Source organism: Lithobates pipiens, unplaced genomic scaffold, assembly GCF_037356315.1.
Source record: "Lithobates pipiens isolate NorthernLeopardFrog02 unplaced genomic scaffold, aLitPip1_a1.2 Scaffold_19, whole genome shotgun sequence".
Lineage (NCBI taxonomy): Eukaryota > Metazoa > Chordata > Amphibia > Anura > Ranidae > Lithobates > Lithobates pipiens.
In genome coordinates, this window is record NW_027507764.1 from 515,338,114 (window position 1) to 515,352,733 (window position 14,620).

The 14,620-nt window shown below is 45.9% G+C and overlaps 1 protein-coding gene across 5 annotated transcripts in view; it reads left to right on the top strand.

Annotated features, from left to right (window-relative positions):
* OXR1 (oxidation resistance 1) overlaps window positions 1-14,620 on the top strand; it is an 807,173-nt gene that overhangs the window by 607,359 nt on the left and 185,194 nt on the right. For 2 of the 5 annotated variants that reach the window (XM_077493166.1, XM_077493170.1), the window contains exon 1: window positions 9,565-9,779. The exons of the other annotated variants lie outside the window; for them this stretch is intronic. In XM_077493166.1, the coding sequence (XP_077349292.1) occupies window positions 9,620-9,779 (160 nt within the window). In that variant the 5' untranslated portion in view covers window positions 9,565-9,619. Of the gene's footprint in view, window positions 1-9,564; window positions 9,780-14,620 lie in introns of those variants that run through there. 5 annotated transcript variants of the gene reach the window in all.

The window sequence follows — 14,620 nt, forward strand, 5'->3', positions numbered from 1 at the left end:
ATAGCAAAAAGTAAAAAATTGTTTTTTTTTTTTTTCCAAAATTGTTGCTCTATTTTTGATTATAGCGCAAAAAATAAAAACCGCAGAGGTGATCAATCACCACCAAAAGAAAGCTCTATTTGTGGGGAAAAAAAGACCTCAATTTTGTTTGGGTACAGCTATGTAGTGCAACGATTTGCCTGATTTATTAATAATAGAATGGACTGTTTAGGTTGGATCATATTATATAGTTTTGGTAAAGCCAAATGAGATTGTACAGAGATTGTACAATCAGATTGTATAGTGTATGGCCAGTTTAAGGCCCAACATAAGTGAAAATCAGCTGAGCTGTACTGTATGACTGGAGACGGTTGCCTTGTGGTTGTTTGTCATATAAATCCTTGCAGTACAGTGCTGCATTGTGTTATATGGATGCATCAGGGGCTACATGACATGTAAACAATGTAGAGGGAATGTGTGATATGTAAGTAATGCTAAAAGAAGCTGTAAGTGTTTCCATAGAACATCTGTTTGGTGGTAATGTTGTGATGCCTCAGGAATTCTCAATGAATTTCATGTACGGATCACTGATGTATAAGTATTAGCTGAGTGTGATCTCCAAGCAAACATTTTTCTACTGCTATCTAAAGGACAAGAATATTTTTATGTGTTATTGTTGTTAAATTACAAGCAATGCTAAAAAGAAGGACCTTAAAGAGGAAGTTAACCCTGATGAGTTTACTTCCTCTTTGATTCCCTGCAAAGGTAAAGCATGATGGACTACTATGCATCGCATAGTAGTCCATTATGTGTCACTTACCTGACACAGGAGCCAGCAAAGTCACCGCTGTCCCCTGTAGTCTGGAGCATCCATCTTCTCGGTGGGTCTCGCTGCTCTGCTGCTGTCATTCGACGAAGCCGCAATGACGTCATTCCCGCGCATGCGCATGGGAGCCGCCACTCGCGGCATATCGCGGTTGACAGAGGCGCGCTCAGTGCGCCTGCGCGCCGCTGTCTAAGGCGCATGCGTGGTAGACAGCGGTGCCTGGACCTGAGCTTTTAAAGGAGAAGTACAGTCAAAGCTTGTTTGGCTGTACATCTCTTGTGGATCACAGGAGTGCAGAACAAACTGCGACCCGGTTTCAGCAGACAGCGGGCTAAAGCCCACTGGTGGCTGATGTCACAGAGTCGGTCCATGCTGGGGACAGATGGCGACCAAATGTTTGGGATCCGACCAGATGTCTGGACCGCCACCCGGATCAGCCGCTCCTGCCCCCTCCACAGCCCAGTGCTACAGTGAGCGGGGGGGGGGGGGGCAGAGCAGAGAGCCACTGACAGTCACCAACATTCTGTTCATGGGGCTCTAAGAGCTGAGTGATCAGCAATCTTTGATCGGTCATTTCTCAGTCTTAGGAAGGACAGGGGAGAGATGCAGCATCCATCTAGGTAACTATTTAATTGGCACTGGTAAGGCTGCATTTAATTGGCACTGGTATAGTTGCATTTAATTTGCATTGGTAAGGCTTCATTTAATTGGAACTAGTAAGGCTGCATTTAATTGGCACTGGTAAGGCTGCATTTAATTGGCACTGGTATAGTTGCATTTAATTTGCATTGGTAAGGCTTCATTTAATTGGAACTAGTAAGGCTGCATTTAATTGGCACTGGTAAGGCTTCATTTAATTGGCACTGGTAAGGCTGTATTTAATAGGCACTGGTGTAGCTGCCTTTAATTGGCACTGGTAAGGCTGCATTTAATTGGCACTGGTATAGCTGCATTTAATTGGCATTGGTAAGGCTTCATTTAATTGGCACTGGTAAGGCTGAATTTCATTGGCACCGGTAAGGCTGCATTTCATTGGCACCAGTAAGGCTTCATTTCATTGGCACCAGTAAGGCTTCATTTCATTGGCGCTGGTATAGCTGCATTTCATTGGCACCGGTAAGGCTGCATTTAACTGGGGGGGGGTCGGCGCCAGCACGAAGCGTCACCTCCCTGAAATGAGTTTTTGCAGGTTGGGAATTGGGATGTCTGTTAATGGAACTTATAAGTAAGTAAAGTAAAAGATTAAAAAAACTGAAAAAATAACATTTTATTGTATAATAGGATTGAAGAGTTTGTAGATGTCACTGGACATCATAACTGTGTTGTTGTAGAGGAGTTTCTGTATGCCAGCTCAGCACCATAATGTCACTGGGATTCATTGTAGAAGGCTGAGTCCTATCTGTGGAATGCCATAAAATGTCTTATGACTTATATGATAAATGTTTTTATTCACAACGGTATTTAACAAACACCTTTGCTCTATGGCACTTTGTTGTTATTAACTGCTATGCTATGAATTTTCCAGTTTACTTAAATATTATTAATTGTTTTTCTGCCTGACAGGCCAAACTGTAGTGAACTAAACTCTGGTTTAAGAAAAAAAAGCTATTCAACTCTGTATTATTAACCTCTTCAGCCTCGGAAGGTTTACCCCCCTTCATGACCAGGCCATTTTTTTTTAGATACGGCACTGCATTACTTTAACTGACAATTGCACGGTCGTGCGACACTGTACCCAAATAAAAAGTATGTCCTTTTTTTCCAACAAATAGAGCTTTCTTTTGGTATTTGATCACCTCTGTGGTTTTTATTTTATAAACAAAAAAGGACCGACAATTTTGAGAAAAAAAACTACATTTTTTTTACTTTCTGCTAAAATACATAATCAAAAATAAAAATAAAATAAATAATTCATCAGTTTAGGCCAATATGTATTCTTCTACATATTTTTGCTAAAAAAATAAAAAAAAGCCCAATGAGCATATATTGAATGTTTGCGCAAAAGTTATAGTGTCAAAATAGAGGATAGATTTAGGATTTAGGCCATTTAAATTTTTTATTTATTTACTAGTAATGGCGGCAAATCTGACACTAAGTGACCTTTTCTGGGGTTCAGTGACACCAATACAGTGATCAGTGCTAAAAAGAAATGCACTGTCACTGTACTCATAACACTGGTGGGGAAGGGGTTAACATTAGGAGCGATCAAAAGGAGTGTATTCTAGCTGTGGAAGGGGGGGGGGGGGGTGCTTTGACTGGGGGAAGACAGAGATCTGTGTCCCTGCTTAGCAGAAACACAAGATTTCCTCTTCCTCTCTCACAGACCACCGTGCTGCCTCTCTCGGGAATGATCGCTGGGTGTCGGCGAACATCGGGTGCAATCACGGCAGAAATGGGGCTCTGTTGGCAGGCGTGTGCACCCCAGACCAGGAACTACAGGTACACCTGGCAGAATGGACAGCAGCCCACACAATAAAGAAAGCATGCAGGTAGTGTAAAGAGGCCCCTTTCACACTGGGGAGGTGGGTGAATTGGCGGTAAAGCGCCATCATTTTTAGCGGTGCTTTACCATCAATTTCGCTGCACTATTCGGCTGCTAGTGGTGCGCTTTTACTCCCCCGCTAGCGGCCGAGAAAGGGTTAAAGCCACAGCAAAACGCTGCTGCAGCAGCGCTATGCCAACGGTATAGCCGCACTGCCTCCTTGATTTCAAAGGGCAGGAGCGGTGAAGGAGCCGTGTATACACCACTCCTAAGATGCTGCTAGCAGGACTTTTTATGAGCGTCCTGCCAGCACACCACTCCAGTTTGGAAGCCCTCTGGGCTTTCACACTGGAGACACAGCAGCGGCTCTTTCAGGGCGATTTGCAGGCGCTATTTTTAGCGTTATAGCGCCTGCAAAGCTCCCCAGTGTGAAAGGGGTCTAACTGTTATGTCTTACCTTAAGGCTCCATTCACACCCAAGAGTTCGCTTTTGAGAGTTTTTTTCAAGCGTTTTTTAATGCACTTTATGAACTTGCAAAGTCTCTAACCTTGAACAAATTTGCAACTGAAAGTGAACAGGAACCTTTCCTCAGTACCTGGGATGTTCTCTGTCTCCTTGTCAGTACTGGAAAAGCGTGGATTCGTTAATGTCCTCGACAACCCAGCAACCAGGCACTCCTTGGGATGCCAGCTTGTTGGCCCTCCTCCGAAGAGTCCTCCCCCGATCGCTTACACGAGCTGTGGGGCCCGTCCCAGTTGAGAGCTTACCCGGATGCCTTGAATCCTCCCTCAGTTAGCTCAGTTAGTGCGTTTCGGACCAGCCGGTTCCGAGACTCGGGAACAGATTGATCCTTACCTCAGACCATGCGGGTCTAATGGGGCTAGTCAAACTGACCATGTTGCAGGGCAGCACACGCTCCCGTGACCGGGACCCCTGTGTCCCTGGTTTCAGGGGACAGTCCCCGGATTGAGGACACTGTGCCCGGTCCAAGTCTGTCCCCGGATTTGACTTCAACAGGAGCTGGGGTAATTTTCAAAGACAGTCAGTGCAGAATAAAAAAAAAACTAATTCTGAATTGCACACCCCCGCTCCTACTACCTTAGGTAGGGTTGCCACCTGTCCAGAATTTACCGGGACAGTTCGGGTTTGGAATCTTGTGTCCAGGTTTCAGTCTGCCTGAAACCCGGACACATTTAGACTGGGCTGTGGCTCCCCAAGTAACTGAGATACAGTGGAACCTTAGATTATGAGCAGAACCCGCTCCAGGAGAATGCTTGTATTTCAAAGCACTTGCATATCAAAGCGAGTTTGCCCATAGAAGTCAATGGAAATGAAGATAATTCGTTCTGCATTGACTTCTATTGCATGCAATACCGCATGTGGCCAGAGGTGGGGGGGCACCGGATATACTCGTGGGACAAGTCGGCTGAACTCTGAAAGCCTTGGAAAGGCTCGGAAGTTTTTTCGAGTGTTTCCGACTATTTCTGAGTGATTCAGAGTATTTCCAAATGGCTCCGAACAGTTCCAAACTGTTCCGAGTATCCCTGGTGCCCCCCGCCTTTCAAAACGCTTGTTAACCACGTTACCCGTTAACCAAGGTTCCACTGTAGTCACACAAAAATCTGTTGCTATTCGGGAGCTGCGGGCCGCTGTCCGGGGGCAGGTTTGGCATCACTGGGGGGGCATGATGTCAGAAAGAGCAGTTTGGCCACACCCACTGTTTGCCACAGCGAGTTGCATTACCACTCTTCTTAGGGCACCCAAAGGTGTCCCAGGTCTTTTATAATCCTATTGTGTATACTACGAAAAACAAATGTGCCCTGTGCCGCTAAAGTGTTCGGGTTTGGCTTGAAGAAAAGGTGACAACCCTAACCTTAGGGGGTATATTTTTTCCATTATCTGTGTCCCTTTATGATGATGATGTGCTGATCAGAGCGGATGGACTATGTCTTCAGTTTCCGGCACATGCCCATTCAGCTCACATGTTATTCTGCCTTGGCTCAAATCCCGGCCAGCCGCCTGCTTCTCTCCTTGCCTTCCACGGCAGAGTCATTTTCCTCCGCTCCCCACCCAGTAGTAGTCTGGGCCCGGAGAGTGAGACCTGAGAGGCTGTGAGGCAAGTGGCGGCGATGGGCAGAGAGAGGCAGCTGAGCTCAGCAGGAATAGAGGGGAAGCCGATCCAATTGTGGGGCTGCCAGTGCCTTCAAGGCTTCAACAGGTGTGCTTTGGGGGCGTCTGTGAATAGACTACATTTCACTGTGTCTGTCTCTCTGGCATAATGGATGGTATCAGAACTGACAGGCAGTTAACAAAATCAGCACCCAGCAGCCATGTTATGTGACACACTGTGACAGAGCCAGTCAGAGCCATGATAGAGTGCCTGCTGCCTGTGAGTTATCATAATGCTGATGATCTTAACTAGTTGCCGGTCACCTGATAGCAGATTTACTGCTACAGGGCGGTCACGCTGTGCAGGATTATGTATATACGTGATCCTGCATTTCTGGGTATCAGAGCCAATCAGCGGATCCGGCAGACTCGCCTAGTGGTCTGCCTATGTAAACAAGGCAGTTCGCCATTCTGTCAGTGTTGAAGACATTGATACTGTATTTCTGCAAAGCAAGTACAGGGATCTATGTCTTCCCTTAGTAAAAGCACCTCCCCCACAGTGAGAAAACTCTTGTTAGGCACACATTCAACCCATTGATTGCCCTAGATGTTATCCCCTTCCCAGCCAGTGTCATTAGTACAGTGACAGTACATATTTTTAGCACTGATCTCTGTATTAGTGTCGCTGGTTTCCACGAAGTGTCAAAAGTGTCACTAATGCCGCGTACACACGAGTGGAATTTCTGACAGAAGAAGTCAGACGGAATCTTTTCATCGGATATTCTGATCGTGTGTGGGACTCATCTGACCTAGACCTAGAAATAGAACATGTTCTAAATATTTCCGACTGAACCAATTTCTATGAAAAAAACGCTCGTCTGTATGCTGTTCTGACAGACCAAAAACAATGCATGTGCTGAAGCAAGTACTAGACGGAAGCTATTGGCTACTGGCTACAGAACTTTCTTTTTGTAGTCCCATCGTATGTGTTGTACGTCACCGCGTTCTAGACCGTCGGACTTTGGTGTGATCGTGTGTAGACAAGACAACTCCATCGGAAAAACCTTCAGAGTTTATTCCGACAGGAAAACCGGTCGTTTGTATGCGGCATTAGTGTCCGATTCACCACCACAATCTCGCAGTCCCACTACGAATCACTGATTGCTGCCATTACTAGTAAAAAAGAAAATATGTCCACGGATTTCCTATTAAAAATCTGGTCACCTTACTCGTGGGGCTACCCCGGTCCGGATTCAGGAACAAGGAGCTCTGGCCTAATGAACGAACCCCGAACACGTGACTTTAGCCTCTTACGTACCCTTCCCCAGACTCCTCAGCGGGGCCCGGTGCACCCACTGATTGGCTCAGAGGAACGCTGATACCCAAAGCGTCCAACCAGGCCTGGTTGACCACTTAACAACCGGCCCATAGCCGATTAACGGCTTCAGGGCGGTTGTTTAACTCTGAGAGGCCTTTAATTAATGGCCTCCCAGAATTCTGCTCTCACGCGCCCCCTGAGGCGCGCACTCGAGAGCATCCGTGACCGCGGGGTCCACAGGACCCGGTGCATCACGGATCACGGTAAACAGCCGCTTGACGGAGCGATCACTTGTAAACAAACCAGCATCATGTTATGACGCCGGTTCCCCCCTCCCCTCTCTGTACCGATCTGTACAGCGGAGGGGGAAGAGATCGGTGTCAGCAGCGCTGTGGGCTGCATCTGCACTGCCCAGAGTGCTGCTCACCGAAAATTAACCCCTCAATTCCCTGTCAATACTCTGCAATACCCTGCCAATACTCTGCAATACCCAATACCGTGCCAATACTCTGCAATACCCTACCAATACTCTGCAATACCCTGCCATACCCTGCAATACCCTGCCAATACTCTGCAATACCCTACCAATACTCTGCAATACCCTGCCATACCCTGCCAATACTCTGCAATACCCTGCCAATACTCTGCAACACCCAATACCCTGCCAATACTCTGCAATACCCTGCCAATACTCTGCAATACCCGCCAATACCCTGCCAATACTCTGCAATACCCTGCCAATACTCTGAAATACTCTGCCATACCCTGCCAATACTCTGCAATACCCTGCAATACCCTGCCAATACCCTGCAATACCCTGCCAATACTCTGCCAATACTCTGCCAATACCCTGCCAATACCCTGCCAATACTCTGCAATACCCAATGCCCTGCCAATACTCTGCAATACCCTGCCAATACTCTGCAATACCTTGCCATTTTTTTTTTTTTTTTTTTTTTTTATTTCAGGCTTCCCAGCCTAGTGATGAGATGTGGGGTCTTAATGACCCCATATCTCACTGTAAAGAGGACCTGTCATGCCATATTCCTATTACAAGGGATGTTTACATTCCTTGTAATAGGAATAAAAGTGATCATATCCTCTGTAACTCAAAACATGTAACCAGTAAAAAAATTTAAAGAGTCCCCTATGGGGATTTTTAAGTAGCAACGTTTTTGGCGCCATTCCACGAGCGTGTGCAATTTTGAAGGATGACATGTTAGGTATCTATTTACTCGGCGTAACCTCATCTTTCACATTATATTGGCCTAAAACTACTGTTTTGTTTTTTTTTTAAGCACAAAACTGTTTTTTTTTTTAAACGCGTTCGAAAAATTGCTGCGCAAATACTGTGTGTGATAAAAAGTTACAACGACCACCATTGTATTCTCTAGGGTCTTTGCTAAAAAAAAAAAAAAAAGATATATATATATATATATATATATATATATATATATATATATATATATATATATATATATAGGTTCTATGTAATTTTCTAGCAAATAAATGATGATTTTTACATGTAGGAGAGAAATGTCAGAATTGTCCTGGGTACTCCAGAACGCCTGATGGCGCTCCCTGCATGTTGGGCCTCTGTATGTGGCCGCACTGTGTAAAAGTCTCACACATGTGGTATCGCCATACTCGGGAGTAATAGCAGAATGTGTTTTGGGGTGTAATTTGTGGTATGCATATGCTGTGTGTGAGAAATAACCTGATAATATGACAATTTTGTGGAAAAAAAAAGGAAAAAAAATCTTGATTTTGCAAGAATTGTAGGAAAAAATGACAACTTCAAAAAACTCATCATGCCTCTTACTACATACCTTGGAATGTCTTCTTTCCAAAAAGGGGTCATTTGGGGGGTATTTGTACTTTTCTGGCATGTTAGGGTCTCAAGAAATGAGATAGGCCGTCAGTACTTCAGGTGTGATCGATTTTCAGATATTGGCACCATAGCTTGTGGACTCTATAACTTTCACAAAGACCAAATAATATCCACTAATTTGTACTTATTTTTACCAAAGATATGTAGTAGTATAAATTTTGGCCAAAATTTATGAAGAAAAGTTACTAATCTATTAAATTTTATAACAGAAACGAAGAAAAATTCATTTTTTTTACAGAATTTTAATAGCACAAAAAATAAAAAACAGAGAGGTGATTTAATACCACCAAAAGAAAGCTCCATTTGTGTGGAAAAAAAGGACAACAATTTCATATGGGTACAGTGTTGTATGACTGAGTAATTGTCATTCAAAATGTGAGAGCAGCGAAAGCTGAAAATTGGTCTGGTTATTAAGGGTGTTTAAGTGCCCAGTGGTTAAACCTGCACAATCAGCCCTCAGAACCCCTTTACTGTTCTGAGGAAAAAAATGAATTTGCACATAGCAAACACTCTGACAAAGTGTCGCCCCTACATATATATATATATATATATATATATATATATATATATATATATATATATATATATATATATATATATATATATATATATATATATATATATATATATATCGTTGGGCTTCTTTCAGGGACCTGCGGGCTGCTGTAGTGTATATATTAGAAGTGTTTACATCTATATCCGAACACTATCTTACTGAATTATCAAATTCACATAGTAAACAAACGTCAACTACCCCTCCTTGTTTAATCCCCCCTATGATTCCGTAGTGGTATTTCCCCCGCCGCCCAGAATCAAAGCACGAGCGGGGTCTCCCACTTTCTCTTGTAGGGGTGTCCTGCCTAAAGAAGCGGGGCACAGTATCCCACGTTGAGGAAAGGGGGCGGGTCTTTGGTGACAGGTTACCGCCCGCAGTGGGCGGGGCTGGCGGTGGGAAGTTGTCAGTAAGTTTGTAGAAAGTTTGCTCGGTGGTGTGGAGCCGCGGGCCCGGGAGCATGGACTACCTGACCGGGAGGAGCGGGCGGGTCCTAAAGGGCACTGCCAACCGGCTGTGGATGGGGCTGCGGGAGGTTCACTTCCAGGACTACCTGAAGGAGGGAGTGGTGCGGAGTCCTCCGGACAGCCCGGATCGGGAGCTGAGCCCCATGCCTGCAGGTGATGGGGGGGTCATACATCTCTGCCTGTATGAGATAGAAGATACAATGTATGATGAGGGGGCACTGATCTCTGATAAGAGAGGACTATGGGGGTCTTACCCTGATACTAGAGGAGCCTGGATTGTGGGGGTGACAATGGGCACCAATAGATGGGCAATGGATGGGTACCGGGTGACAGCTGTTGGGGATCTGGGTGGCAGTGGACGGGAATGTTGGGTGAACATGGATAGCTGAGCCACAGCTGATGAGGGGTGTTGGGACTGTGGGTACGTAGTAGCAGTTGGATGATACTGATTGGGGGGGGGGAGGGGTGGCTGGGTAATGGTGACCCTGTCAGGTAGGCTTTATGGGGCCCTGTGATTTCTAACAGCCCTGAAGGGGGAGGGATAAGTGACCACAGACAGGGGTGTTGGGTGATGGTGGGTAGGGGGGATGGGTTATAGTGGATGGGGATGCTGGAGAAAAAGTAGATTAGTCAGGGTAGTGCAATCAGTGATCAGACCCCCCCCCCCCCTCCTGTACACCCAGCCTACTAATGGACACATACACTATATTGCCAAAAGTATTGGGACACCTACCTTTATATACACACACACACGTGAATTTTAATGGCATCCCAGTTGGCCCCCCTTTGCAGCTGTTCAGATCTTTTGGGAAGGCTGTCCACAAGGTTTAGGAGTGTCTATGGTAATGTTTGACCATTTTTTTTTTTTTTTTTTTCAAGAAGTGCATTTATGAGGTCAGGCACTGATGTTGGATGAGAAGGCCTGGCTCGCAGTCTCCGCTCTAATTCATCCCAAAGGTGTTCTATCGGGTTTAGGTCAGGACAGTCAAGTTCCTCCACCCCAAACTCGCTCATCCATGTCTTTATGGACCTTGCTTTGTGCACTGGTGTGCAGTGATGTTGGAGCAGGAAAGGGCCATCCCCAAACTGTTCCCACGAAGATGGGAGCATGAAATTGTCCAGAATGTCCTGGTATGCTGACACCTTAAGCCCTTGTACACACGGTCGGAGATTCCGACAACCAAATCCGTTGGATTTTGTCCGAAACTGTTGCATACACACGGTCGGACAAAGTTGTTGGAAAATCCGACGTGATGACGTTATTTCATTACGATGGGACTACGTTGCAGCTAGTAGCCAATAGCTTTGATGTAGGAATTTGATCTGAGCATGCGTGGCACTTTGTCCGATCGGAATTCTCTACACATGATCGGAGTATGTCCTATCGGAGCATTTTGTCGGAAAATATTTCCAGCAAGTTGGAAAAGTTGGTCCGACGGAAATTACGACGGAAACAGTCCGATGGAGACCACACACAGTCGGAATATCCGACAAAACGCTCCGATAGGAAACATTCCGACGGAATCTCTGACCGTGTGTACAAGGGCTAAGAGTTCCCTTCACTAAGGGGCCAAATGCAACCCCTAAAAAACAACCCCACACCATAATCCCCCCTCCACCAAATGATTTGGACCAGTGCACAAAGCAAGGTCCATAAAGACATGGATGAGCGAGTTTGTGGTGGAGGAACTTGACTGGCCTGCACAGAGTCCTGACCTCAGCCAGATAGAACACCTTTGGGATGAATTAGAGAGGAGACTGAGCCAGGCCTTCTCATCCACATCAGTGTCTGACCTCACAAATGTGCTTCTGGAAGAATGGTCAAACATTCACACACTCCTAAACCTTGTGGACAGCCTTCCAAAGCTGTTATAGCTGTAAAGGAGGGGCAACTCAATATTGAACCCTACGGAATAAGACCCCATTAAAGTTGATGTGTGTGTGTAAAGGCAGGCGTCCAAACCCCGGCAGGGTCCTCACTGGTGAAGGTTGTTTCATTTGGCTTTCATCTGGTTTAGCACCGGGAGTTGGTTGATGTTTTTTTTTCTGTGCGTTTCCTATTTATTTTGTGTTGCCTTTTGTGGGGCTTCAGCAATCAAAGACCATTGGTGGGAGGACTGATGAGATCCATGGATTGGGGGACCAGACCCTGGTGGGCTGCACAACGCTTTTACTTTATTATCACCTATTGTAGAAAACATTGCTTGGAGGATGGGATTCCCCAATCATGTCAGCTGCTGCTTAGAACATTCTGAAAGGGAAAATCACACCTGCATGTATTATCAGCGTGATGACCTGTGTGTTGTGTTGTGGTGTGTGTGTTGTACAAACAGAAGAAGTGCCTGTAAATAAAAGGCTGGGAATTCCTCCACACTGGGAGCTGAGATCTTCGGTCTGATGACCCTCCCGTGTCATCTGTCTGGGCCTGTCATACAAAGCCAGGCTTGAAAATTCTTTGTCTTCATCTTCTGCTAACCGCTTCCCTATGAACTGACAGTAATTGAGAGAAAGTGGATGTGTCAACTGTCAGTGGAAACTTTGTTTCTGTTTTTTTTTGTAATTCTGTTATAATGTTGAGCAGTATATTCTTCTATGATGGAATCCTACCTGACATTTTTGCCTAAGGCCCCTTTTTCTCACTGATTCCTGTGCGTTTTTTTTTCAGGCAGACCCAATCGGTCCATCCATTGCTCTCTATGGAGCGCCGGATGTCGGCAGACGTGTCCCTTGATACCTGCCGACACCCGATCCTGTCCCCTAAAATCAGATGGATGGGGGGTCTGGCATAGAGGACAATGGGCTGTGTCTGCTCTGCATAGCTCAGCGCACACAGACCACTGATCAGCGCACATATTCCCTGCTGAGCATGTGGATTCGCTGTCGAAGTTCACCCCATGTGACAGGGGCCCAAGGCCTAGTCCACATCGCATGCGTGTGTTTTTTTTTTTTTTTTTTCTTTTTTCTTTCTTGTATCAAAAACGCATGGACACTAGGTTATATAGATTTCAATGGCAAAGTTCACACCATTGCAGTACAAATAACAAAGTAGAAATTGCTGCATTTTTTTTCTGCAAGGAACTGCACTGGAACATGACAAAATGCACCAAATGTACTGGACCGCCCCGGGATTCATCTAAATGCTTTAAAAATGCACCGGAATGCAATACAGATAAAAACGCCTCAAACTATAAAAAAAAAAAAAAAAAAAAAAAGGGGGGGGGGGGTTAATCCATTGAAAATATATATCACTCCAGAACACCTCAAAAATGCGCATGCAGAAACACATCCAGACTGATTATTTGGTGTGAACTGACCCTAAGGCAGTGGTGGTGAACTTTGGCACGCCAGATGTTTTGAAACTACATTTCCCATGATGCTCAACTACACTTCAGAGTACATGAGCATCATGGGAAATGTAGTTGCAAAACATCTGGGGGTGCCAAGGTTCACCATCACTGTCCTAAGACCTGGTCCACATTATCGCAAGTGGTTGAGGTTGGGGGAATTGTACCTGTTCCCACACCTGCGAGGCGCGGGGCTGCCATTCAATTTTTTTTAATGGCACTCCCGTGCATCTAAAAATGCAGCTTGCGTGTGCGGGAAATCGCATGTGGCAAAAGAACAATGCAATTTCTTAGTCTTTGCATTTTGAAAATAGTGCAGGAACCTTTTTCCTGCATGAAACGCAGGCACTGCAGCCAATTCAGCTTAATGGGCTGCTGTGCCATCACAAACACGGCCCAAATTACGGTGAACCAGGCCTCAGACCCCATTCACACTTGGCAATTTGGATATACGGGCAGAAATGGCGTGATACCAAATCGTGTGGCAATGGTTGAAAAACACGCAATGCGTATTTGGGTGCTATTCAGTACAAATGGCACCCCAAAAGTGGTGCAATATTGTCGCATGACAGAAATGTGCCCTTCAAAATTGCATGAAGCTTGTCACCCAAAGAGAAGCAGGAGCTGCTTTTGAGTGACAAACTCGCATAGGGCTGCCCTAAGTGTGACACGGGACACTTTTTTCTTTGGCAAAGCTCCTGAACTCCACTCCATAAAAGTCTGTGTCCATGTACAGGAAGGCTTTTAGAATCGTTTCGGTGCTGCTGTGGTTAGGAGGTGCAACCTCCCCGAACACAGAAGAACACGTTGACCGATGTCTGCAAAATGCGATTAAATTGCGCCGCTGTTTTTCTGCGGCCATCGGTCAACCTAGTCTTTGTGTACATGAGCCCTTTGGGCAGGCTCCATCTATTGATCGACTTCAGTACAACCAGCCTGTTGTGGTGGGTTTCCCCCCCCCCCCCCCCCCCAAAATGATTGCTGCTGCCAGCTATAGCCGGCGACCGCAATCATTGTGTTCTGACCATGACCATGTTTCCTCCAACATGTGGTTGAAGGAAGCCAAAATTGCGTAATGTATGGCCTGCCTGAAAATTTCTCAATTATTAGGCATCATGTACACTGGGTGTTTAGCTGTGATGCATGAAGCTCCAAGCATTAGGTGCAGGTGGAAGGCACAGGTGTACCATCCAGCCCCCTTGTCGTCAGCTTGTCAGACTCTGACACGGATCTCTTTACCTCCTTTCGCACCGAGGGCGTTTTGCAGGCGCTATAGTGTTAGAAATAGTGCCTGCAATCCGCCCTCAAACTGCTGCTCCATTCACTCCAGTGTGAAAGCCAGAGGGCTTTCACACTGGAGTGGTGCGCTGGCAGCACATCATCAAAAGTCCTGCCAGCAGCTTCTTTGGAGCGGTAAAGGAGCGGTGTATTTACCGCTGCTCCCCATTGAAATCAATGGGGCAGCGCTGCATTACCATCGGCAAAACGCAGCTATTGCGGCGTATTGTGGGCGGTTTTAACCCTTTCTTGGCCGCTAGCGGGGGTAAACGCGCCCCGCTAGCGGCCGGAATGCGCTGCAAATCCGATGGTAAAACGCCGTTAAAAATAGCGGCGTTTTACCACCGATGCTATGGGCGGCTTGATGTGAAA